This window comes from Electrophorus electricus, chromosome 16, assembly GCF_041902795.1.
Source record: "Electrophorus electricus isolate QZ-2024a chromosome 16, ASM4190279v1, whole genome shotgun sequence".
Taxonomy (NCBI): domain Eukaryota; kingdom Metazoa; phylum Chordata; class Actinopteri; order Gymnotiformes; family Gymnotidae; genus Electrophorus; species Electrophorus electricus.
Genome location: NC_137512.1, coordinates 21098956 through 21126521, shown reverse-complemented (window position 1 = coordinate 21126521; position 27566 = coordinate 21098956). Strand labels below are relative to the sequence as shown.

The 27566-nt window shown below is 44.6% G+C and overlaps 1 protein-coding gene and 1 long non-coding RNA gene across 2 annotated transcripts; one reads left to right on the top strand and one right to left on the bottom strand.

Moving 5' to 3' along the window:
* Positions 1–1288: 1288 nt before the first annotated feature.
* Positions 1289–25640, top strand: elf1 (E74-like ETS transcription factor 1). Its single transcript, XM_081698704.1, has 9 exons — positions 1289–1584; positions 16016–16494; positions 19919–20090; positions 20255–20362; positions 20657–20797; positions 21087–21170; positions 21738–21930; positions 22032–22391; positions 22781–25640. The coding sequence occupies exons 2-9, from the start codon at positions 16423–16425 to the stop codon at positions 23439–23441; spliced, it is 1791 nt and encodes a 596-aa protein (XP_081554830.1). The 5' UTR covers positions 1289–1584; positions 16016–16422; the 3' UTR covers positions 23442–25640.
* On the bottom strand, positions 10274–16385 carry LOC145651669 (uncharacterized). The gene is made up of 3 exons (XR_014117476.1): positions 16268–16385; positions 13888–14459; positions 10274–11550 (listed from the first exon to the last, which is right to left on the bottom strand). It is a non-coding gene; the product is annotated as an uncharacterized LOC145651669 (long non-coding RNA).
* Positions 25641–27566: the final 1926 nt, after the last annotated feature.

Here is a 27566-nt window from a genome sequence, read left to right as displayed (position 1 = left end):
TGTCTAGGCTATATATACTCAAATGCAGTGTCTTTACATAAACATCTCTGATGCATCTTAGTTCTTCTTACACAGCTAGGCCACAGACCCCCAGCTTCCTGTTTGTCGACTGGCTTGTCTCAGATAAAGACACCCGGCAAATGCAAGTGCTTAGTGCGCATGCAAGCACACGTGTGAAGACATACAAATGCAAACACAAGCACAAATACAAGCAAGCACACAAATGCTGACAGGCACAGACAGAATCCAAATACGCTTACACAGAACACTGTGAAAATGGAGATCTCACTGTGCTGGAGACAGAGCTCAACATAAAAAGAGAATTCAAGAGGATGCCATTCTCCCAGTAAAAAAAAAAGGGACAAAAACCACCCCATCAGACAGACACTAGATATATTATTTAATCCCACCCCTCAGGTGAAAGCAACCATCCCGAATATTTACAATTTGACCACGGGCTGGAGACCCTGCAGTAGATTGACATAAATTGGCTCTCCAGGCCTTCTTGAGATGAACAGGTGCAGAAGTGTTCATCACCAGGGAAACCAAGACCTGAGCACAGAGGTCCAGGCTGTCAACAGACTTTGAGATGTAGACATTGAGTCTCACACCCGAACCAGGTGGTAGGCCCTAGCAATTTTTAACTCTCGACTCACACACACTTCTACAAATTTCTAAGGAGAGATTGAATTAGACATGTTTGGTATTTACAGGCCTTGCAGGTGTTGTGCTCTGTGTCGAGAGGCACATGGTGAGCAGTGTTCTTTCCCCAAGGAGATCAGGTGGGGATAGGCTCTCCAGATTTCTAACCTATGGACTCTTGCTAAGAGGCCACTTCCCTGGTTTTACTTTTTGTTTTGCCCTGTTCTTTTTACGTTACTGGAAAAAAGACATGATCAGGATTTAAAAAGAGAAGAGTTTCAGTGGATATAATGACCCCAGAGTCATTTTATTACTGAATCTTGAAATAAAGCTCATTCTAAAAGAAGCGATCCCCAAGCCTAATCTGCTCTAAACACTCCCACCTAGCAGAAACGAGTCTTTCATCTTTTGGCATTGCTCAAGTAGTAACCTGATTGTTACTTTGTCCTGCTCTCCCCTCCCCCACCATAATCCCCAGCCAATCGAAACCAACAGTGGATCTCACCTGAAGGGATTTACATTTATGTTCGGCCCTCTTAGCTGATTGGCCAGGTAAAGGCACTCTGCTTCATAGCTTGCCTCCCAGTGGTTGCTTTGGTTGATGACTCAGACTAAGAGAAGCAGCAAGTCACTTCCACGCATTTCTCTTTGGCAAAAAAAAAAAGAGAAAAAACCCCCAGAAACTGCTCAGCAGCCATTGTGCTCTCTGTCTGTCTTTTCTTTAAACTTTATCTACCATTGATGTGAGTGGACAGATAGAGGGCAGGCCAGTGTTCAACACATTCAGCATACCTCTCTGCTTGCTCTAGACACACCCTTGGATATATTTTTTTTTCGCTTGCCACTGTTCATTTTTTTAACGCTTAGTTTTGTTGTAATTCAGACCTGACAGATCTTCTACTACAGACATGGAGTGTGACAAAAAAGACCTATTTTGCTGAGGTTAGTGAAAAAGTAAGGTTTTACTTAATAGTTTTTAATCTTTTTATTTAGTTTGGTTGATATGTCATCAAATTTATTGAGTTATTTGTTTATAGTGTTATTGAACCTGAAACCTGACTAATGTTAGTAAATCTTTTTATTTATTCTTTTTGTCTTTATGAACTGTGAGGTTTGATCGAATTCTGTGGCAGCATTAATTAAGAAATTGTATATCTTTTAATTCAATACAATTTTTGTAGGCTTACCTTTTGAAATATACATTACATTTCACGTTGAGTGTCTTTGCCTTATATGGTTTGCTAGAACAAGGCAGGGAATCGTGTTTTGCAAGCCTGTTGACCAAGCCCATGTGACAGTTAGTATTAGGAGTTTCTGTGTGGACATAATTCTTCCTGGCGCCTAAAATTTTTAATATGTGCAATATGCAAATTAGCCTGTCACATGCTGCATGAAACAGTAGAATGCCAAGTCTGAATGATGCCATTATTTTCTATGAGCTTTGCTCGTCTGTATGGTGTTTCATTCTGCTGTTAGAGTACATCATGGCCTCTGGCCTAGAGTTCTGTTCAATTTCGTCTTATCACGATCACATCAGATCACAGGAGTCTTGGTTGAATGTTGCTCATCCTGTTATGCTGAAGACCAGCAGGTTTACAACGGGATACAAAGGTAAATGACACACCACGTGAAGTTGTGCCCTTAGAACGTTCTGTGTTTAGAGTTCATACGTTATATAGGCCACTTTTACTTTGAATAGATGGACTCTGACATTGATTTCATTTTTGTGCACTTGAATGTGAGGCTGGGCTTCCTCTTTCATAATAACGTGTTCCTCTTCTCGCCCCCATGCCAAGGAGGTTCAGTACCTTCCATTCTTCGCACAAACGACGCCGGCTAAATTCACGCTAAGTCGCATCAGAAAACGCCATGACCTAACGACATTTAGGAACTGTGCCAAATGCGATGTTGACAGAGCACATGAATTTAAAAAAAATAATTTGGTTATTCTGTATTCTGTAGTTGGAATCCTGCATGCGTGCTAGATACATACAAATACAACCTTTATGTAAAATTTATAAAACTTTGGGATGTTCACTTCGGGTATACAGGTGTATAGTTCCTGTAGATGCAAAACAATAGTTCTGTTTAGATCCGTAAAGTGGGGCTTTAGGGGAAATTCTTTTTCTTAGCCAAGTACCTAGTCTACATCCCCACGCATGGCGTGACGTGTTTTGAGCAACTGTAGTGTCACCTCTGATTGCCCTGTTGTCTTATTAAAACTCCTGTAGGTTTAGGAGTCTGCATGGGCACAATTCTTGAGTCAAGTCCCCCACCCATTCTTGTCTGATTTGTATTGTAAATGAGCTGCAGTACCTGAAATCAGGCAGAAGCGAAACACAGGCCCTGCAGCTGAGAATGGCTTTGTGTGGCGTTTCTTTTTGGGGCTGAGTTTCTGTCACACTGGGTGGGGTGGGCAGTAGTGTCAGGTTGGCTCCCAGCACAAAGAGTCATCAACAAGTCCCTGCCTGTAATTGGATCATTAGGGCCTGTTGAGCAGGAGGGGTGGGTTTTGCACTGCTCCGGCTGGTCCGGCGTAGCACATGGCAGGGTCTGAGAAATGCTATTTGTCTCCCTTTCCTGTGCTGGTATTGTGTGGCTGGCTGTCATGGATGGATGAGGATCCATATGTGAGGCAGTGCGTCAGTTTATGTCCTGCACGGTGGTCTGTTGGCATTTCATTTGTGCGTATTGTGTGATGGTTTGAACGGTTCGGCATAGGTTTGGAAGATTTATGAAACTCGGAGAGACCTGCTGAATTGACGGTCCAGTTGAAAGGATTTCCTCTTCAGGAAAGGATGGTCTTCTGTCATTGTTTTCAGATCATTTTGATGCATGTTTGGTACCTTCTGCGTTCAGTGGGCTTGCATACTGAACTATTTTGCACTCATCAGAAATGGGATTTTCTGAAATCTTGGGATTAAACATGGTCTGGTAGAGATGACTGATGAGCAAAAAGAGACAACTTGAGTATTAGATGGAAAATGGCATTATTGCAATATGTTAATAATCCTCTTGCGATCGAGTGGATTTGATTGAAGTGAGTGCAGTCAAGCCGTCTGGTGGGTAGCTGGGCAGACTCCCTTTGTGTATGTGCTGCTTGTTCCTGTGGGAGATTTGCATCACGTTTCCATAATGTTCTCCTCAGCTGTATTGAGCAATGCCCTTTCTCAGTGTTGCAACTGTCTGAATACTGCTAACAAGCTCAGACTGGCACACCCCAGCACTTAGGTAGCAGGAATACTAGACGAAGATGCACGTTCCTATTCAGAGCAAGGGGATTTATCTATATTTGTGCAACATCTGAATGCGCCTATAGTATTTGAGGAATGACTCTGCTGACATCTTCACCAACAACTGGAGTTTGACTGTTTTCCCTAGTCTGGTCCCCTATAACAACTTGTTCAAACAAAGACACAAATGTGCAAGGATGGTTGGTAATGTCATTTGAACAAAACATTTTCAAAAGCTCTGAATGTCCACACAGACTGTACAATCCATGGTTCCAGATTTAGCGGGAGAAACGGCCTGTATCCACATGTTGCGGCTGACCTTTTGTTTAAGGAGGCTACACACTGCTCACACTCACCCGCTATACCCCTATCTTTTGCCCTGAGTTTTACAGGGCAATCTGCCAGTTTATAGCTCTCCAGCTGGCCAGTGAATGGGGTCGATCGTTGCCCTGGCAGCCCTGGTCCAGGGAGTGTTTACCTCCTCTCCTTCCCCCAGGCTGATAAAGACTGCCTGTTTTGTGGAAGAGGGATTTTATTGTTGGAATATCAGGTTGCAGCTTACTTTTGATAACACTTTAAGGTAATGCAGCAAAGAGTAGGTGGAAGGGTGGGGTTAGGACAAGTATGGGATTGGTTTGATACTACTGGCACCTTTACAAGCTTGGCACAGAGGAACCAGGACAGGCACACATTCCCAGCACTTTTTCTAGGACTCAGGTTGTGGTGCCTTTAGAATAGTTAGGTAGTATTGAAAGGAAAACCGAAGAGGCAAGGTTTTTGTAGCTTTGCTTATTCTTTCATAAAGGCCAAAGCATTGTCGACGTGTGGAGCAACCGGCAGGGTTTTCTTCTTCAAATTACTCCTAAGACGCCTTGGTGGATGATATCTTTGCACTCATCATCGGTGCGTTTCATAAGATATGAGCGAGACGTCACATTTTAGGAGGTGGCTAACATGTTAGACCACTTCCCATGCAAACCACACCGCTTGCTGCACTTCTCAGAGTACATGGCTTATATTAGTCATAGAAGCATCACGTTGCCTTGTACCTTATGACAAAGTCATAAGAAATACAACCACCTTGAAAAACAGCTAGGAACAGTTAACAAATGCATATGGTCTCCTTGTGGGTGAATCAGAACCTCTCAGACAGGCCTCTGGTTGTATTTTGGACCACTTGCCACAAAAGGTTCATCTGTGAATTAGCGCTGTAATTTGGATTGCTTGCTGCTTTTTTCCCCTGAAGGATGATGCAATCTCTCATTTGCTGTACAGCCACCAGTTGAGTCTTGAGTTTTGCAGTTTTGGATGCTGATAGTGGCTTTTATCCAGACAGGGTGTTTGAAGACTTTCCATGATTTTAGATGTACAGGTGTGTGTGCCTGGGGCTTAAGATGCACACCATGTGAAGTTTTTATCCGTAGGTTTAACACAGGGACAAACATAACACCAGCTATCACCAGAACGCTACATTGCCTCCCAACCATGCAACAGATCAGGGTTAGCTTGAATTTATTATACACGAAAGCTGTTCTCAAGGGATCAAACAGTGCATGTAAGGTCTTGTGAACACCTTCAGATAGTGTTAAGTATTTAGAATAACACATAAATAGCATTGCAACCAGGATCTTTGTGGGGGAGTGTGCTTTATAGAACATTAAACCACAAGTGTCATGCTCCAAAAAAAAAAAACATGGTCAGGACAGAGTGTGAATTTCTGATGAAGAGAACTGTCATTTTCACTTCATTTATGAAAACCACTAAATAAAAAAAATGCTTTGTGATTTAAAGACTGCTGTTTTGATTGAAACATTAATGTAGTAAGCATATCCATACATACAAATGTAAGACAACATAAGAAAGTAAATGGGCCTCTGTTTTGCAGTTTGTAGTCTTACAAAAATGAGTCCATTTAAGAACATTGTAATACGGTCAGGTGTGTAAGATTTCAGTACTATTGCCTTTAACAGTTTAAGATGAATTTATGATTCCATAAAACATGTGAGTAAGCTTAATCAAATTTTATAGTGTACTACTTGTCCAGAACATTTCCAAAATGTCAATAAATATTTATACTTGGTAATGACTGTGTTTGCAATTTAGTTATAGAGACCAAATGTCTTAAAATTATTAAAACGGAAGAGACTGACTAGAGGCTAACACTGAAATTAGCCTTTTTTTTTCTGCAACCCACTACAACCCAACTCCTTGTATTGATGTGTAGTACCAATGCATTTGGAAAACTGCATCACCGAGGGCAGGCCATTCATTCTCTGCCAAAGTATTAAGGCAGCCCTTAAATGTTACTTCATTTCAATCCCTGATACTGTACTTGGATAAAGTCAGAAGTCAGAGACCTGTTATCCCACATCAGCATTACAACGAACATGTTGCAAACATTCCTTCGGTTGACTAGAACTTCTTTTGAGAGAAAAAAAAAATAGTGGGTGGTAAACAACATTGTTCTAGGAAAGCTCTGGAAAATTGCCAGAGCAGTTGAATGCCTTTGAAAATTGTGGGGAACTTTGTCCGCCGTCATTGTGCTCCACCTCCACCTCTGTGGCAGCGCTGTCATTAAAAGGGAACCATTATTTTCAGTCTTGAAGCTTAATGGAACTGCTCCTTTTTCTTTTTTTTTTTAATAGGTTAAGATTGTTAAATTTAGTGGGGGTGCTACTGTGAATAAGGCCAACTGTTGGGCTGTTATCCTATCAGCTTGAATAATGGTGCCAGATTTGCCAGCTCAGCGCAGCATCTCGCGTTTCCCGACTTACCACTGAGACTGGCAGTGTAGAGGTGCCCAGGTCACTGAGTGGGTTCCTGAAGCTTTTGGTGGTCTTCCTCTGGTGAGGTTAGCAGGTGCGCGCTGTCCCTTCCAACACATTGAATAAAATGTGCTCCATGGTTGAAAACGCTCCCTCCTTATCCTGTTCCTAAGCAGCAGCCCCTCCTTGGTTATATTTGCCATCGTGTTTTCCACAGTTCTCAAGAGACGTTTTATCTGCACACTTCAGTACCTTGTTGGTATATTTTAATTAGTAGCTCTCTGCACCATGTTAGCATGCTGCTTTCAGTATGAACCTAGTGGATAAAGTATATTCTCAATTCAGTTCAGTAACATGGAGTGTAAGTCAAGCAGGCAGCTTCAGGCAAAACAGATTGGTTTGACATATATGATGGTAGAATGTTGGTCTTTCCCATCTGTGTGCCATTGGGAGCCTTTGATGCGCTCTGCTGGACCTGATATCTCTCCGCAAATACCGGCCTGTGCCAACCCCCCACCACCATATACTGTGTATATGGTTCACAAAGTGAAATACTCAGGACAGAAAAATGGAGATGAACCATCCTCCCACATGGCCCCTGGGAGTCATGTGCACAAAGCTTCCCCCCCCGAATCTCATAATATTGCTTGTATAGGAAGCTCGGTTTGATGTTAGAAGCTCGGACAGCTTGGATGATGGTAGAAACGGGGCCGCGACTTCATTGTGGTGTTTTATTGTCCCAGTGTTTGTCAGTGATTGCCTTGTAGATCTGTTTCTTTCTGGCCAGTTTCATTAAAGGCGCAGGTGATACCCGTATCCAGTTTCTCATGAGCTCATTTTTCATGCTGTCACATGATTTATGGAAGCAGTTAAATAGTGTAATAAGGGCTCCTACAGGTTCAGTTGATTGTATGCTGCTTATTTTTGTTTTAGTAGTACTAATTAAATGACTTATAGAAATACAAATATTTACAAATTCAATTAAATTGAACAGAAACCTTCGCTACACAGTAGGATTTTTTAATTTTTAAGCAGCAAGAATTGTTTTTAATCTTAATGACTTACATGAGAAGTTTATTGTGATTTATTGACGATGGTCATTTATTATTGTGTGCAGTACAAATCGCTCTGCTGATGTCTGTAATTTCATGACTGCTGTGGTGGTTTGGAATGACACCACAGTTACATGTGGATTTGTAGGTCACTGTCATGACTTTTGAGATTACTTTCTTGAGTTTTGATCCCTGATAAAGAACAAAAATTATGGATATGAGTATTATGCTTTCTCCCTACTACTTTAGATAAAATGGAGTAATTTACACAGGTGATCACACTTTCGCTGTATGCTCCAGACCTTGGTCCTACAGTGACTCAGCATAATGAACACATTTTCTGTGTCCTACATGTGTGAGGACCCCAAAGAAAATGAAAGACTTTGAAAGTCTTTTTTGGTCATTTTATTTGGTTTTGCCAGTCTCGAAGCATTTTATGAAGTAGTCTGATCTGAGGTGTGTCAGACTTATGTAAGCAGAGAATGACCTAGCTTTAATTTGTGGAGGGTTTATTGTACAGATAATTTAGATAAAGGCAGAGAATAAGGTCCTGGTAGCTCCAGTAGCCTACGGCCAGGGCATTAGAGAAATGCTGTCTATTAGCTTATATTTAGAACTACACAGAAAATAACCATAAAAAGTATATAAAGGCAAAGTTGACTACTTGAAATTGTTTTATGGTGATCTATCTGAATGCTTTTGACACACTTTTGGAATTTGTGTAAGAACTGGAATCACTTCAAAATATGTGTGGTATGTACTTGAACAGTGTCACATGAACCTATGAGAACAGTAGCATCCCCAGTGCAGCTTGTTGGTGGATGCGCAGGGCCACCTCGCGTAGCTTGTGTCCAGACCTGTTCGGAATGCACTCGGCACTTTGCGGCCGACTCAAGCCGCCCCACCACCTTCCGTGGAGTTTCTCTGTAACCGCCTCTCAGTAACAACCAGGAGATTTCCTCTACTGATTCCAGGCAACCATTTAAAAATGTTCTGCTGGTGTGACCTCATATCGCCCCAAACGAAGTGTGGGGGCATGACCGTGAGGCATCCCTAATGACGTTCAATTTGTCACATCTTCATTCATCAGCTTCAATAAAGATGAACTTTGAAGCTGGAAAGGTTCTCTCCGCACATGGTCACCCTTTTAATGCTAAATGCGGGCTGTCGGTCGTTTTTAAAAAAGAAAAAAAGCCCAGGTCATTTGACTTCAGCCTGACTATGTTTTACAATGCAGGAATCTCATGGTGGAGTTTTTATCTCCAGCAAAGTTGGAATACGTGGGCGTGAGGCAGGCATGTTTCCTGGTATGTTCAGAGCACCCCCCCCCCCCCCCCGCCCCTTCAGGAGACATGTGCTGTAACATGTTGGCGTTGGCCTGGCTGTAAACACGTCCGTGAGAGGCGAGTCAAGATGGAGGGGGTGGCGCTGTTTCACATTAGCAACTACGCGACCACGCAGACACAGAACGAAGACGACTAAAAGGACTTAATGAGAGGTGCTTGTGCAGCGTTTCAGTGTCTGCATGTACTGCCATTAGAACATCTGCAATCATGAGATCTTCTGGTGAAGAGTAAAGGAGCAATGCAGTGTAACAAAGGACAGTGGCTAGAGTCTGATTATTAAACCTTGCGGTTGTCTGCTGTAACTTTTGATGTAGTCCATGCTAATTGGTCAGACAGATGTTAACATGGAAGGGTAAACTTTGCTCATCTAGTGTCATCATGCACTTGAACTGTGCCTTCACAGAAATCTAAACACCATTTTCAGACCGATATCTAAGATATTTAAAAGAAAGTGCTAAATATATGCTTAGGATGTTGGATGCAGCACTGATGCAAATTTTTTATTATTTTTTTTTTGCCTTTGCCTTCATTATCTTCATATTCTTTGCACTTTTACATTTTGTAAGGGGGAGAAACGCATTCAGAAAAGTATCATATAGTTATATTACAAGAAACCAATTATATTGCTAGAAAACCTATAAGATGTTTTTTAACAGATAGACGGCATTTGGGCGACATTTTACAGAACATGGTTTGATCTCTTATACCAAACAACATTTGAAGTTGATAACTATAAACACTGCTATTGTGACTTTTATTATGTAGTCCTGCATGTCCTGAATCTTGCTTTTTGCCAAATTGGAGAACACATCTTCTTAGTATTCTGCAGCAATTTCCTGTCATGTTTTCACAACTCAGAAAGCTCTTCCTATCTGTGGCGTGCGGCCCGTTGCCACACAGTAGAAGCAGATTACTATGAGTACTGTTAAGTCTAGTTCTTTACCACACAGTCAACTAATATAGAGTTCACATTCCTTGAGTTGATGGCTGAGTTGCTACTGGTAAGACATATTAAGTTATTTACTAATATTTGATAGCAATGCAGAAAAAAAGCCATTGTACTTTTTACCATTGTGCATTTTGGAGTATTTTTTTATTTTTTTTTTTGCTTTTTTTTGTTTGTTTTTTCTTTTTACAACACTGAATGAAGACATGTTATCCATTTAGAGGAAGTAGCTACGTGTTCTGGAGTGGGAGATCTAACCTTGGTGAGATGAGAGAGAGGAAGTGAGTAGAAGTTAACTGTGCTCTGTTCCTTTTGATCTGTTTCTCAGTATTCAGGCTCAGCCTGTAAGCCCATGGTGTATATAGCTTATAGACTCCAAAGCTGCATTTCACTGCTGAACATTGAACATTGCAACATTTTACTATTAATATACACTGTTGGTTGCCTGTCTGTAGCTTTGGTCATTAATGTCACTTTATTGAACTGACAGAAAAGATTTATATTAAAGAAATTAGAGGATTCTATTGAAAGTTTCCTCAGAAGATGAATGAAACCGCTGAAGGGTAGTGGGCTTTGAGCTTGGGTGGAGATGGGGGGGGGGGGGTTTCACGTCACTAGAACAAGGGGGCTTCTAGACACCATGTGGGTGTTTACTTTTAAAAGCTGTACAATACAAGATCACCAGTTGGTGGAAAGTCTGTCTCTCTCTCTCTCTCTTTATAGACACTGTGACATCAGTATTTCCTTTACCAATCTTTAGAGACTTTTCAGGCAGTCCTGAAAGGAGTCATTATCAGCTAGAGAGCATCAGCTAGATGGAAGCATTTAGGAGTAGTAATGACTGAAAACCTCAAAGTTAGCAGCACAGAGCAGGGGAGTGGAAGAGAAGTTTCCATTCTCACAGTGAGAGAGAAGTGTTCGTTCTGTGGTCTAACAGTCAGGAAGTAGCAAGAAACCCTTTGCTCAGTGATGCATTTCCTGTCACTGCAAGATTCGCAGGTCAGTTTGTGGCTGTCCTCTTTCCTTTCAAATTTATCAGCATCTGTTTTAACTCTCTCCCTCTCAACCCCACCCACTCTCTGTCGGTCTCACACACCGCGGTGCTTGTTTGCTGAAGCTTGTGGTCTTCTATAGCAGCCGAACAAGCTGAAGTTCAAAATGGAGCCTCACAGTCTAGAGGACAGCAGAAGAAGATGGTCTTATTGATTCTTTCTGACTGAAAAAAAACATTACATGTTTGATAACGTAGTATAGTGGACATTTTTGGATGATTCAATTCACCTAAAATAAACTTGATGGGGAATGAAACGTGTGCGTACCTGCTCTACTGAAGTAGCACCATCAAGCTATACCTCCCCACAAAGAGGGGAGGGTTGGGGCTTTTTAGGTGTCTGACTCTGCCTTTTGGTGGTTCTTAGCTCATGGTGTGTTCAGCCTTGCCCCACCCCCCATATACCTGCGGTCCTGCAGCTCGCCATGGGCCCGGCTGACGTGAGAGGAGTGATAACGACCCCCCTCTCAGGTGGGTGTTGGGGGGCCCACACCTCAGTACTGCGCTCCGAGTGCCTGGAGGTACAGTGGAAAAGTACAAGAGTCGCGAGAGATCAGATTAAATTCCATTCTTCCTAAATTCCATTCAGAGTCTTGTGCTTGGTTTCTCTTGACCCCTTTGTCTCAACACTGTGGGGACTGACAGAGGAGGGGAGCTTTGCAATGTCCTGTTTATTAGCGCTGTTTCTCAGGGCACTTTGTTTTGTCCATCGCGTTTGGGTTTTTGTTTGTTTTTTTGGTCTTCGTTCAGCTCTCAGCCACCACAGCTGGAACCCATTAGAGGATGCCCCAGGGCCTTTTTTTAACCCCTTGCTGTGGCAACTCCAGTGTACGTTGCACTGTAATTTTGAAAAGTGCTTTGGCATGCTGGTGCTTTTGTTTCTTCTAGCGTGGAGTGGCCAGGCTCGGGAAGCTGGCACGTGAGGCGAGAGATGCTTTAGCTCACGGTGTGAGTTTCCGGAGAGCCTTTCTCACTGCGCTCAGAGGCGACTCGTTAACTGCAGATCGCTCGATCTGTTGAGTTAGCAAAGCGCCTGCTTCTCAGATTTGTAACCTTTCTGTGCTTTGTATAATATACTTTTTTTGCTTTAAGGGCAGGGTGAGGTGGCTGTGGTCACTTTTATTTTTTTTTTGTGCACCTTTTTCCTATTTGCTTTAATCAGTCACTGCCTCTGACAGAGCTAAATTTCCACCTAACTGGCTATTTTAAGACAACTGAAAAATGTGTGAGTATATTAAACTATTATTGCGGTTAGGTGGCCCCAGCTGCCAGAAAACGGAAGCTCAGCTGAAAACAGCAGAAAACAGAAGCTCAGGACCCAGCCTTTAGAGTCTGTTGAGTGCCTTCTGGGCCTGTGTTCACTATCATGCCTTAGGAGTGCCTCATGCTGACTGCTGAGGCCTGAGTCACATCCTCACAGGAACTGGGCAAAAACAGCCATGTTCAGCTGACATGAGCTGATGACCTTGTAACAGAAGCTTTGTTCTACATGCTGATAGAAAGTGTTCCATTTGCGCTCTCTCCTTCCGTTTTTCTTTCTTTCTCTCCCTCTCCCTCTGTTGCTAGCTAAAACTTCTGTCTCCCCGTTTCTCCTATTATCTCTCTCTTTCCCCTTTCTCTCTCTTGTTCTCTCAGTCCATCACTGACTGGACGTCATTGGTGGTTTCATTCTATAAGGAGTGGAGATGAGGTGTGGTTTCTAACGCTATAGTCTGGAGTCTGGAGTGTGTAGGGTGGGTGTGTCCGGAGCCTGATTTATGTCTTTTTGGGAACATTCCTCGTCCAGACCTGTGCTCGGAGACAGAACGTGTCCTGAAATGCCAGGAATACCAGTCTCGTGTCTAAGCCAGGCTGGAAAAACCTCTGTGGCCTCCACTCTCATCTTCTCCCTTTCTTACTCTTTCCCTCTCTCTTGCTGTCTCTCAAGTTCAATATTTGCTTTATTGATATGACAAATTTACATTTGAGATGTCAGCATTGCAACCATCACACATACATAAAAACAGTTATAAGCCTTTTGTACTCTTGCTTGGGCTCTCTCTCTCTCTCTCTCTCTCTCTCTCTCTCTCTCCCCTCCCCTCATGCTGGCTTGCACACTGTCTTTCACTTGTTTCGTCTCTCTCTCTCATGCCCTCTCACATGCTCTCATACACTGTAAAAAACCAAAAAAACAACAACAAAAAAAAAAACCCCTTTTCTCCCATGCTATTCAGAGAGTCATCCAAGAACTGTTTTTCTCCAAAACAGCTTACTTCACTGTGGCCATGATGTCATTCCCCATATATGGGAGTCTTACCAATCTCTCTGCTTCAGGCCTTCTGTTCGTGACATCAGCTGACTATCATGCCACATATCGAATCGAATTTCTTACCACTGATTAGGTTTGTCTCAATCTCGATTCCTGAATGTGCTCGTTCCATGTTGGAATTCTTCTGGAAGAGTGACTCATGTTTTTGTGAGTCGATTGACTTAAATCGCCTCCTTTCATGGTCAACAATGAGCTCAGCAGAGGAGGTTAAGTGGGGACGTGGGGGGGGGGAGTTGGCAGAGGGTTCTTTTGGAGGAAAAACATTTCTTCATAAACCCAGTTTCAATTTGACTGTTGTTCCTTGAGCCACTGCGGTTATTAGTATGACTTCTGCTACCTGCCCTGCATTGTGCTTGAGCACGGGAGCCCTATTGGGAAGTCTGCATGTCTTTGGTGGGGAAGGGGATTAGGACAGGGAATCAGATTTCTAAAAGTGCCACGTTAGACTTGTCACATGACCCACCCCCCATTTGTGCATGTGTAATGTGGCCTGTAGCCTCTAAGGCTCTCTATTAGAGCCCCACCCTGGAGACTGTTTGCTCACCAGAGTCCTGCATGTTGAGTAAGTCTCCAGCAGGCTTGTAGCCTCTCCCTCCTGGTTGGCCCTGATGACGTGCTGCAGTCCTGCTTGGCCCTCCGCCTGGGAACCTGCCTGTGGCCTATAACAAGGCTGCCGTTGTCATGTGCACGGGATGCATTCATAGGCTGCTGTTGTCATGTGATTGGGATGCGATCACAGGCTGGTGCGGCGGCAGCGGAGACCACCGGCTGAACGCTGCCACTTTGCCGCTCTTGTTCATAGCTGTGAAGTAGTAGGAGGAGCAGTAATATGCGCAAATGCGTGTTCACAACCACGCGTGTCATATCATTACTAACACGTATGCTAATCAGAAACACATCAGTCTTTCTGTCTACAAAACTTTTCAGTCAATTTGAATAGTCAATACTTTCCTTTGCCAGCAGATAAAGTTCAGGTGTGAATGATGCATGTATTTCAAAGCATGTCAGCAGAGTGTTGAAGAGCCTGTGTGGCCGAACAGAGCTGACACGCCTTGCCTTCTGATGGCTGGCTGTGACGCCTACTGCTGTTCCATGCTTGGTTTTCACTTCTGATTACTGGAAGCAACAACAAAAGGAAAGAAGAAGTGAAAGTTTGAGATGGGCTGGGTTCTAAGCCTGTGTTAAATGATGCAAGGCTAAACTGGTTCCAGTTTCTGACAACTGGCACTGGATGTGGAGGCTGCCCAGGGGTCAGTGGTGTCCTAGCAGGCAGAGAGACTGGGGGAAGTCTGTGGCTGTTTGTTTGTGTGCTCCCCTTTACTAAGAGGCTCCAAGAGTAGTGCATTAGCAATGACTGCATATCCTTTGCTGAAGGTTGTACTCCAAACATTTGTAAATTCCATTCTTCATTACCATGCATTGCACATGTGACATGCTGCAGGGAAGAAGACCATTTTATAGCCCCAAAGGTGTTTTTTTTTTGGGGGGGAAGATGTTGCATAATACTTTTTTTGCAATACACAATTTCCATGTAGTAGGAAGAGCTTTATAAGCATATGAGCTGCACAAGCCAGTAGAAACAAGCAGCCAGCTCCAGATGTAGCCGTGGGAACAGTGACTTGCTTTTGGGGGATTCATTCTGGTGAAGGCTAATGATAGGTTAGTGCTCCTTGGGCCTAGACGACCCCCCCCCCCCCCACCAAACCCCGCAGTGGCGGTGTAGTCCAGTCATATGCTCTCTATGACCTTGTGGAGTGGGAGTAGGGGGTTGGGGGAACTGTCTCGCTGCCCTCCAGCCCTGTACTGTACCTGGCCCTGTCTGAGCTGCGCCCTCTACCCCCTCTGTCTGTTCCAAAGCAAACAAACCCCACCCTGCCATGGAGGACTCTCCAGTGGCCATAGAGGTGCCTCCCCCTACCCACCCGACTCCGGCCAAGCCTACTCCCTGGTCCCACCTTCCCGCTGCCTGGGAAGGGTACCGGTGCCTTCGGGGGAGAGAGTGTCGGAATGATTTGAGGAGTATGTGTACTTTTGGAAGAACGCGTTTTTGGTTGCACTACATCCTCTGCTTGGGTTACTTGTTAAACAGCCTCCTGTTTTCCTTATCCTGAGAGTCCCTGTGATGAGACCGATCGCATCTCCCTCCAGCTCCCTAAGACAAGTAGGGGAGGGCTGTTTGTTACCACTGAGCCTTAATGTGTGAATGTGCGACTTGGAAACAGAATTGCTGCCTGTATGACTCAATTAATAATGGGTATGGGAACTCCAGCTTCTCTTAACCCAAACATGGGGCCAGTCAATAGCACCCTCAATAATCCCATAATGGTAGAGGAAGTTAAAATCTCGTTTCAGGCCGTTATGATAAACGGGTGATGGCGTGTGTGTGACGGCGACACAGGCCGATGGACGCGTCACTGGAAAGCAGGGTATGTTTTTTCCACTCGTTTGTTTAGCTGTGGCCTAGCCAGACATCCTCAGAACCTCTAGCCTCTGGCGAGCAGACGCACGGTCGACGTAGTGAGCCGAGGAGCTTCTGCCGCTGGCCGGTACCGCCGAAGCGTCGCTCTCCGCCGCTCCCGCGAGGGACCGCGGGGTGGCCCGTTTGGAGTCAGAGCACCCAGGGCTGATGTGAAATTCCCTTTCTCTTTGTCTGTCCTCTTCCCGTCCTGTAGGTGCCGATGCCCCAGACGCAGCTGGAGTGGCACTGAGCCTGAGAGAAAGAGACGAGCCCTCGCACCGCGCCGAACGCCGGCCCCCTTCTTGAAGGGCAACCGGGGCGAAAGAAGACAGAGACAGACAGAGAGGGAAAGGGTGCAAAAAGACAAAAAGGGAACCTGTCTACAGCCCTTCCCCCACCCCCATCCCCTTACCCCCCCCGACATCATACCCTCTTGCATCTGGTTTCGTGAAGGTGGCAAAATTACCTCAGCTGTGCGCCTTCCTTCGAACGCTTCCTGTACCAGGTGTGGTGTGGAGAGTGGAGCGCTTTGGGGAGTCTCTGGAGAGACGGGAACCCTCCGCCTGTCAGTCTGAGTCCTCCCCTCCCCTCCGCGCCCCCACCCCCACCCACGGCTGCACCATGACCACTGCGGTCCAGCCCAACGAGCTCGTCTTTGAGTTTGCCAGCAATGGGATGGATGAAATCAACCAGGTAGCCAACACCACACACACGCCCGTGTTCCTAAGCCAAACGAGTGTACACCAGTTTTCACCGCAGGCTAAGAACATATTCCAGTATCAGAACATTTAGTTATATAACATATATGCAGAATACATGGTAGAACTCATCTTTAGCATTTGCATTTTATTTCCTTTCGTGGAGGTCAGTTTGTGCATTTTGTTGTGCTGCTCTCCAGAGTGGATTGTTTTAGAATGGAGAAGTGCTGAGTTCTCTTTGGGGGTGGGGTTGGTTGAGTGTCCAGGCCTTTGATGCCAGCTTTGCTGATGTAACCGGGGGGGGGCATTCTAGCAGAACTCAAATGGGAAAGTGTGAGAATGGGCGTTTGTGTGCGTGCGCGGGTGCATGCGTGAACGGAAGCTCTCCCTGAAATAAATGTAGCATCTGCGGTCCATGTGAAAACGTGACGTTTTTCAGCTTAACCAGTTTAGGGTCGACTCCAAATTTCTGCTGAATCATGTGCTCAAAATATTGCCAGTTTAACCTTTAGTGTTTAAAGCAGATTTTCACTTTATATGAATTCATTTCATCCGTTAAGCTGCCCAAGCTTAACTAGACAAGCAGGCTGAGAATATTTGTGTACATTTGAACCGGCTCCTCTTGGAAGGTGGAGCCTGCTCCGGGTCTGCTGTTTGTGTGCCTGCTGCGTTTAGCCTTTGCATTTGCATGCCTGCATGTCTGTGCGTGCGTGTATGTGTGTGTCTCTGTCTAAAGTGTGTCACGATTGGTTGCAGTGTGACAGCACTCTCTTTGCTCGGTTCTGCGGACTGCGAGTTGGAGGTGGATTTCAGGCCTAACCAGCCTGACCTGTTGGGAGGTGGTGTGTGGAAGCGAGGACATGTTCCACCCAGAGCTCTACTATTGTTCTGAAATAACATCAGCATCTCTGTCCCTCCCTGTACGTTCTTACTGGGTTACTGCAAGCGAACACATTGGGTGTCCTACCAGGCGGCCCCTTGCACTTCTCAAATATCGTTTGAACTCCCAGTGATAACAATAGAGTTGTGTTTTCGTGTATGTTTGTTGGTATAAGACTGTGTGTACTTGTGTGTGCTTGCTTGCGTGTGTGCGTGCTTGTGTGCATGCGTGCGCGTGTGTGTCTGCGTGCGTGCATGTATATGCCGATTTATATGCATGTACATGTCCAGCTGTCTGAGCTCTAAGCATCAGCCAGGGTGGATTGAGTTTTGCAGCCATTAATTACAACAGTAAGTAAAGACATCAATTAATGACAGCCAAAACGATGTTGTACCAGCCTGAGGACCAGCGGGGCAATCTCAATGTAGCCCTGGCTTAAACGGGGCACGTTGAGCAGTGTTAGCAGGTGAGGTGAGCACGACGGTTAAGCATTTATTGTCAGCTGAAGCAGAAGATTGTTCAGATGAGGGGAACATTTGCTCAGGCTGACGAACAGGGAACTTGGCTATGCAAATGGCCGATGTTTATCTCATATTTCCCTTTTTGAAACGTGGTCGACTGCAGTGATGAGGAAGCGGGCCTACTGAAAGGCACCATGTAGAAACTAGGTCTGTAAAGTTTAATCATAAACTTAACAATCAAAACGTGCTCATCAGATGAGTAGTTCGAAGCCACACAGTCCTATCTAATAATAGATGAGAATGCCCCACCCATTGGCTCGGGCCTTCACGTCATCACATCAGTTCTGCCATAAAGAATGTCAATGGCGCCCATCTATCTGCTTTAGATAACCTTGTCTGCCAAGGGTAGAGGGGAGACGCTGTCTCACACGCTCCGTCCACGAATGGGATCAGAGGTTTGTCTTCGCTCCGATGTAACCGAAAAGGGAAGGTTTATTTATTTATATATTTATTTATTTATTTTTTTAAAGCATTATGTCCCTAGCTAGAAGAAGGGGAGGACTGGGAGGGTTGAGGACAAGGCCATGCCAGAATGTAGATGTGTAATGAAGTATTCTCAGAAGCTCACACACTAGGACTCCCCCATGCCTCACATCAGCGCACTGAGATCAGCCTTAAATTCTTGTAGCTGGACACCTAGTTATGTGACACAGACGTGTGTTTGTGCGTGCATGTGTGCATGCGTGCGTGCAGTGATCTGTAGTAGTGGTTTGGAGGCTCTGTTAATCTGTAGCAATTGAATGTTTCTGGCCTTGGCCTCAATTCTGGAGATGCAAACACCTCAAATTCCTGTGGAAGATGCCATAACAATAGTGACTTGTGCTGAGACGAGGACAAGGAAAAACACTGAGATTCCAGCCAAGAGCCTTTAGTCATTGTGCGTGAGCCTTCCATTAATAGATATGGGAGTGGGATACAGCATTCTGATGGATCTCCCATGCTCAACTGTACCAATCTATTCATATTTTCACAAGTTTCCAATAAACAGACATTGTTTTAGCCTGTGTTTAGGCTCTTGGTTTGCTCTCTGCCGCCACCTTCTGGTGGTTTAAGGCAAGTGTGTACTTTTATTTCATGAGGACATATTGCTGGCTGCTTATCAGAAAGTAATGTAGTCACTTAACATCCTCTTGATCGCCATACAGGGCTTAAGCCTATATTAACCTCATCTCCTACACTCAGCTGTTGTACTGGCATAGGAAATGTCAACAATCTTCTTAAAGGCAATCGCTCCTGAAAGGATTCATTCCATTCATTTTCATTCATAAACTATCTGCCCAAGAGCTAATGGAAAACGCTGTCTCACATCCTACTGGAGGCTGACTAAGAGATTCTGCTGGACAGACAAACGCGAGCGCGTGCGAGCGCACAAGCTTTGCTGACTGAAGCAAAGGGAACATGCAGGGCAATGGACTCCACTGACTCGTCCTACAGAAGCCTGTCCATTCTGTAAAAATGAATGATAGAAAGGAAGGAAGACAGAACAACACTAGCGAGAAAGAAGATGGGGAGGAAGAAGCTAGGCAGGCCTTGAACCATTGCCTGGTGGTGAGTTTTAGCAACGCAGCTGTGGAGGGTGCGGTGCAGTGCCTTATGGGTCTGTTGTCCAGCACCAGCTATTTCCTGTGTTTCCTCCCTGTGCCATGTTGCTATGTACCGCACCCACACACAGGAATGCCGCAGTGGAAATGAAGGGCCCAGAGACAAGTTCCCAGGATTGGCACGGAGCCCCAGCCAGCCTGATTATCTTTCACTGGAATCACAAGGCTGTCTGTTTACTTCATTTAGCCACCAAACCTCTATTGATATAACACAAGGCTGCGTCTGCCCTGTGAATAATGTCTTATTGTACAGTGTACCCTTACTGGAATCCAAAGCCCTCACTAGGCAGTCTGTGTAAATCAAATACGAACACCATCGGGTGCATATTTTCTAATTTGTGTGTGTGTGTGTGTGTGTGTGTGTGTGTGTGTGTGCACGTGTGTGTACGTGTGTGTGCGCTCATTTTCCCCTGGCAGTTGGACGATCCATCAGTCTTCCCGGCAGTGATTGTGGAGCAGGTACCTGCTGCTGACCTCATGCAGGTGTATTCAGGGCTTGAGGCTGACGAGGTCACCAATGGCATCATGGTAGACACAATACAGGATGTCGTGGAGGAGAACATTATGGTGGGAGATGTAGGCCTGTCTGGTGAGTCTGCTGGCACTGTCTGGCCCAGGCATTACACCACAGATGTGATTGGAATAACCATCTAGCTTCTGCTGGGTTTCTGCTAGCCAGTCAGGTAAAGAATGCCCTTGTGTGCTGGAACATAAATATGGGTCTAACGCAAGCTCCCGTTCGTTTGGCTCTAGTGGAGACTCCCGTGTCAGGAGGAGAAGATAACATGGAGACCATAGAGGCAGCTGAAGCTCTGCTGAACATGGAGTCTCCCAACAACATCCTGGACGAAAAGCGCATGAGTAAGTTCTGACTCACTGGCTCTGTTTGTCCATAAAGGTCAGGGACTTGGCAGGAGAGTTCAAGAAAAAACCTCTTTTGAAGGGGTTTTTCTTAGAGGGACTTTCTCCTGTTGTAGAAACGTAACAAGTAGATATCATAATTAAAATCTTTCCTTCTTCAACTTCTATCATAATGGTGTTTTTTTTTTTTTTTTTCCCCTCATGACAGTCATATCAGCATATGTCCTAATTAGGTTTGAAGATCAAATACACTGTTTTAATTTGTCTGTTATGTGTTTCCTCCCTTATATATAGTTCACAGTTACGGATCTCTGCTGGAAACCGACCTGACGTACATATCTCTGCGACCAGATTGCATGGACGTCTCTCTGGATGAATCTTCCATGGATGAGGTTCCTCAGAAGAGTCCCTCCAAACCACCCAGGAAAAACAAAAGTACTGCAGTTACAGACTATTACCGCTAGAGGATGTTGACCCACAATAATGGGAGTATCTAATCTGACGATAATAGAGTTATTAAATAATAGATAGAAATTAAGTCATACACTTCAAAAGGGAAATCAAATAATCTGATAAATAGTTGTTAATAGTTGATAGTTTATTGTAGCTCTATAATAAATAATTGAAGTATCAGATTAAGCTCATTTATAAGAGCACCAATCCATATAATGTGAATTTCGAAAGGTGAGAGAGGTTAACCACACCCGCTTCCTCATCTGTGCAGTGCGCAAACCCAGAGCTGTGCGATCCTGCTCGCCCATCACCAATCCCGCTCTCCCGCTGAAGAAAAAGAGCAAAGAGGGCAAAGGTAAGTCCTACTACAAAAAACTCACACGCACTCTCACAATAGATAAACTCGGCCGCTCCGGAGGGGTTGGACCACAGCTGCTTAATTGATGAGGTGCTCTCAAAGTGGACTGCTTGTGAGGGAAATAAAAGTGATAGCGGGCTGGAGGGCACATCGATGGCATCCTGATAGGGGCCCTTACACACGGGGCCCTGGACCGGCGCGGAGAGGAGGCCGGCCGCATGCATATACATCATGCTGACATGCCAAGCTGCTCTTGGTCCAGCCCCTGCTGCCGGGGTTGCTGTTTTTACCCACTTCTGGCCACAGCGTGTGGAAAACAAGAGCAATCTACTGCCAGGCCTTTCTAGTTAATTTCCAGGCCTGGTGCAGGCTGGAGTGAAATTGATTTATTAAGGTTATGGGCAAGAATACCATAATTGCACCTCTGCCAATTCCGTTTGTTAAATAAACCCTGAATAGGGTGTGAATTATAGACGAGCATTTAGCTTTTTAGGAGTTTCGACTTTAATGAGTCGACGGAGGAATTGGAAATATCCCTTTTTCTCCCTCTTTCACTTAATATAGGTAACACAATTTACCTGTGGGAGTTTCTCCTGGCTCTGCTGCAAGACAAGAACACCTGTCCCAAATATATTAAGTGGACGCAACGAGAGAAGGGCATCTTTAAGTTGGTGGACTCCAAGGCTGTGTCCAAGCTGTGGGGCAAACACAAGAATAAGCCTGATATGAACTACGAGACCATGGGAAGAGCCCTCAGGTAAGCCCAGCGTCGGCGTGTCCCGACCCTGTAGGAAAACTGAGATGAGTGGGAACGCACCTCCTGACCCTCCTGCTTTCTTCCCTGTTCTCTTCCTTTAGGTATTACTACCAGAGGGGCATTCTGGCCAAGGTTGAGGGCCAAAGGCTTGTTTACCAGTTTAAGGAGATGCCCTCTGACCTGGTGATCATTGACGAGGAGGAGGGCCAGTGTGGAGACTCGGGCCCCGTCTACGGAGGCCAGCGCTCCACGCCTCACGGGCGAGGTGTGGGCCGTGGGGCGTCGCGCGCCCAGGGGAAGGGCTCGGGCCACACGCACGCAAAGTCGTTGAAACGGGAGCAGAGTCCCAACCTGGTGTACCAGAGCACCAACGGCAAACAGAGCGAGTCACTACTGCAGACGGTCCACGTGCTTCAGCCCAACCAGGGCGCGGCCGTCCCTGCTCCCACACAGGCTCTGAGGTAAGAGAGGCAGAGTCCCACACAGGCATATATGCGAATATGCAACAGACATAACCATGCGAAGTACATTGGCAGTACTGTGCTCTTGTATTCATGTATTGATGCCTGGACATGTATATTCAGTATATTTGTATGCTCCTGTCGATATTTAAAGGAGAAATAGGTAGAATTTTGCTCATATAGCTATGGAACATTACATAGTGAGAAGAAGACTCCTCATCGTCTGTGAGATAGGAAAATGGCATTTTTGCAATAACCGTTACTTATGGACAGGTCAGACTGATGTTCCACGTTCTTTAATTTAATGTGGTTCAGGCAGATAGTTGTTTCTGTTCAAGTAAATTCTCTCTTTCTCTGTATCTGTACGTCTGTCTCTCTCGTCCCTCCAGGACAATTAACATGCCTCCCCTTGTCCTAACATCTGGACCACAGGGAGGAGCCCCAGTCACCCTGCAGACTGTGCCTTTCTCTTCTGTCCTGGCTAATGGGGACTCCTCCACCCATGGCTCGCCTCCGCGAGTCATCCTGCACACAGTGCCTTCCTCCAGCCCTGGGAGCAAAGATGTGCTGACCATCCAGACTGCCTCTCTGACCACAGACAGCCTCACCACCCAGCAGCTCCTGGTGTCCAGCCTGGGCTCGGCCGGCGCCGGTGTCATCAGCCCCACGGTGCAGCAGGCTGGCTCCCTGAACGGCCTCACCCGCCTGGTCACGCTTAACGCCAGCGGGCAACCGGTGGTAGCCCAGCAGCCAGGCACGGTCATCGCCACCGTGCTGAAGCCTAGCGAGCTGCAGGGCCTGCAGGTGAAAGAGGAGATCCTGGACCCACAGTACCTCCAGTCCCTGGTTGACGGCTGCCCTGCACCGGCTGCGCACTTCTGCAAGGAAGAGATGGAGGCGGGGGTGGCAGAGCTCAGCCACAGGACCGTGATCGTGGGCGCCACCAGCTTGGGCCACATGGTGAACGGACACTCGGACATGGGCTCAGAGCTGGCCAGCAGCCCCAGCGAGGGCCTCACCCCTGTGGAGGAGCTGGAGGTGAAGGAGTAGGTCGCCCTTCAGCCTCAGGCCACAGCCAAAGAGTTAGAGGAAATGCTCGTCACTATTTCCCAGTTCATCTAGGTAAAGCCGGAGCTCTCTGAGACCTAAGAAGTTAACCAGGTCACAAAACTGTGGACACAATCACCTAATGATTAAATAAATTCAGTGAAAACTGCTGGCAGACTAAGGACTATTGTTTACTCACATTTATTGTGATATTGTGCCTAAATCTGAATGTTAAGGGATAGTTGTGTGCTAGAGTTCTATTGGCTGCCTTTCTGGTACCACATTCCACCTGCCTCACCATCCCCCCAAATCAGAGAGCAGCCGTTTATCACACCAGGGATAGTTTCACCGCTTGTGCCACTTCAGACATGTCTGTTTTAATCAGTTTCATCTCCACAGCCTTTTGCGGTTTTAAAGACACTCCCCTTAAAAAGGGGCCAAAAGAAGTTGGGGGAAGTGTTGATGGACAGTCGCTACAAAACCAAAAAAAAAACAAAAAAACATTCCATAGACGTTAGGCTCAAGAATGAATTCTCTCAAAACCCGAGAGGTGGGAAGTGTTTGCCAGTGGTTTCTTGCTGATAAGGATGCTTCAGTGTGATGCAGAAACAGAAGTGTGGCCTTTTGGATTTGGACTGAAAGAGTGCCTTTTGGAAATGGCAGGAATGCGAGGAGACTTGTGTTTTTTTTTTGTTTTTTTTTTTTAGATTTTAGGTTATGTGAGGGGGAAAATGCTGAAGGCCAATGTTGTTTTGGACTCATAGGATTGTGCATTATGCTTCACATACAAAACCCATTAGCATGGCCTTGGCCAGGATATTTTCGCACCGTATTACACAGAGTTTTACAACATTGTGTTACTATGGAAATGGGCATTTCCTGTCCCAAGAGACAGTTAATTTAGACTTGTTTGTACATATTTACCATCTATTGAGAGTATAAAGACATATTCCAAAATTATCTGCTATAAAGGCAGAGTATTTTCCCCATTATACTCCAATCCTGTTCATATGAATCGAATGCCATGGAATAAAGAATATACAGTATATATGTGATATAAAATCGAGATTCAGTTCATGGCCACACATTTTATTTATTTTGTGAATTTCTAAATTCTGTATAAAAAAAAAACTAATTTTTTATTGTAAAAATGCAAAAACGTGGGAACATTCAGTATACAACCTTATTCCAACCAAGAAATCTTTGTTGTATTTTCCAGATCAGAGCATTCCATGTAAGTGGTACACGTTTCATATTTTAGTTTTCCAGTATAAGGGGATAAATTGTGTGGGTGTGGGTGGGTGTGTGTGTGTATGTGTGTGTGTGTGTGTGTGGGTGTGTGTGTGTGTGTATATATATATATATATATATATATATATATATATATATATATATATATATATATATATATATATATATATATATATATATATATATATATATATATATATTTAAAAAATTTGTTGCTTTATGAGATTTTTCTGTCACTGTGTACCAATATGTTTAAAGCCATTATCTTGTGTGTTTCAATGTCTGCCCTGAAGCTGACATACTTTTACCCCATTTCAGAAACCATGTATCCGTTCTCCAGAAGATCCTTTAATGTATTTTCGGTTTGTTGTTCAGGTTCAGTCCTATGTCAATGCCTTGTTGTGCCTGTTAATTTTATTTATTTGTAGTCCTCTCACATCCAGTTAATTTTTTTATTGTATGAATTACACCACATCATTTTCCGACATTGAGATTTCTTTGGCAGGTGCTCTTAATAGCTGGCACTCCCTTAATAAATGAGTAGGTGGCATACATGTTGTATCTGTATTGATCGTGGGCCTAGTTTGTCCTGAATTTGTAGTGAGCGGAGCTGCAGCTGGAAACTTCAGGCCTCATGCAAATAACCTCAGCCTGTGGCATAAGGAGGAAGGAAATAAGTATGACTGTGCTCTGACAATCAAGGCGAAACCCACTGCTCGTATGACAATCAGTGATGTCATTGTGAAACTAACCTCCCCACCACCATATAGCAGAACAGGTCAGGGCCACTGGCTTTGGGGTAAATGTATGCCAGCTCACCGGCTTTGTTCACCTCTACATCTCATGTGTCCTCGGGGCTTTCTGTTTTCCATATGTTGAACATAGACTAGATGCTTATTTTCTAAAGAAGGAAGATTTTAATAAAAAAAAAAAAAATTGCTTCAATGAAAACTTCTGAAGTCGTGTTTGTTTGTTTCATTGCAATGGCAATGAAGTGGTGCGCCGAAAGGGTCAGCTGTGCAGACGTCTGCAGACGAGGGGCTTCACGTTGTTCTAGGTTGGGGGCTGGCCTCCTCTCTCTGTTCTGCTCTGATTCTGGTATTGTGAATTAACAGAAATCTTTGTTTTCAGGTTGGACCTGCGGCTGGGGTTCTGACATCTTCCTGAGAATTGGGAGTGCTGAGAAGTGACACGGAGGTTCTTTTTCCAGGCTTGCGTTCTTCAAAGTCTTTTCTTATTAATTAATGAGAGGGTGTCAGTAAAATACATTGATCAACTCATGAGTGAAACGGCATCTGTGTATTTAACTTAACTGCCCGTGTTCTTAAACCCAGCTACTATACTGACATGTAAGCTAAAATGAAACAAAAATAAAAAGGACTGACAGAGACTGAAATATTCGAGGTTCTTATACCTGCAGCTCTGTGTGTGCCACGATGGACAAATGTGTGTTTAGTTGGGTGTGTGTGTGTGTATGTGTGTAATGGAGCCATCTGGCAGCTGGCCTATGCTGTAGCTGGTGTATGCTCCCTACCTCCTATTCACACAGCTGCAGAATACAGAGCACTCAATTTGACTGGCAATGTAAATACACAGACAAATAAAACACAGTCAGCAAACAGAATACAAGTGCCCTAGAGGCAACTACAGCTGAGAGTATGGGCAAAAATGCCAACAAGTGCATGTTACTTTAAAATGCATTTTCTCGAATTAATTTATTTTTAATAATAAAAGCATACAGATTCCACTTGCAAATATAACGGCTCTGTTAAGCTGACTGTATTTAGTTTATCTAAAGTGATTCCAGGATATAAAATGGAGAGTTGCACCATTTAGAGGATGTATGCTGGACCAGGCAGTCAAACCTGAGGTCAGTCAGGACAGAGAAAATGTGAAGCCTGATGTCACAGACTCAGACTGGCAGCAACTCAAGTATGTGCATATATATATATATACGCACACAGAAATTATAACCTTTTATGTTGTAATATATGTTGCAGTATTGAGTTTGCTGTAAAAATGCACCATTTTATGAGCAGTTAAAAACTCAGTAAAACACTCCATTTAACTTTTAAATGAAGACTTTGTCACTCAGGTGGTGTGAAAAGAAGCATTTTACAATAGGATAAGGAGCGCTACCTGCTTATTTCAGTAGCCAATCAATTTGAAAGTTCTCAGCCAATCCGTGTTGAGCAAGATCAGTTTAAGATTAAATCCTACACTTTATGGTAGTCCATATACCACAGACCTTGAAAAATATCCATTGGAAGATTATGGCCCAAGTATCTTTAGCACCTGTGTGAAACGTGTTGTACAAATGATATATCGTCTGCCAACCATCTACAAAACAATGCCATTAACTAAGACCTGCCAACATGGGCAGAGGAAGCCATAGACAAGCAAAGGGAGCAAAGAATAGCCTGTCTCATGTGTAAGGCCTGACATTGAATTGGCCTTCAGCGATACTTTTACCATGATTCAAAAGTAAAATCAGTTTGATGTCTGACTGGATTTAAAAAAAACATTTTTGGGGCTTTTTGGCATGTCGTGGGTGAAGGACAGTTGCTATCAAAGCTGTTTCCAGTCAGGAGCTGTGCCAAGATTACTCATAGAACAAAGTAGACACACGAACACTGAGCAGAACAATAGTCACGTCCCGAGACTGATCTGATTCTGTGCAATATGTAAATTCATAAAGCGTTTTAGAATGGCTACTTAGAGACTTGACATTGGACACAAATACCAACCAATTATCTCTTGGTCCTACAGTGCATAAATCAATCTGTGCCCTTTGAGAAAGTTTCTAATTGTTTCAATATCTGTAACAATCAACATGTAGCCTAATGAGAGATGCTGTTCTTTCACCGTTGAGCCAGA

Coding starts and splice junctions, on each gene's coding strand:
- elf1 (XM_081698704.1), top strand. CDS start 16,423: ATGACCACTGCGGTCCAGCCCAACGAGCTCGTCTTTGAGTTTGCCAGC. Junction 16,495..19,918: donor GGATGGATGAAATCAACCAG/GTAGCCAACACC, acceptor TTCCCCTGGCAG/TTGGACGATCCATCAGTCTT. Junction 20,091..20,254: donor GGGAGATGTAGGCCTGTCTG/GTGAGTCTGCTG, acceptor GTTTGGCTCTAG/TGGAGACTCCCGTGTCAGGA.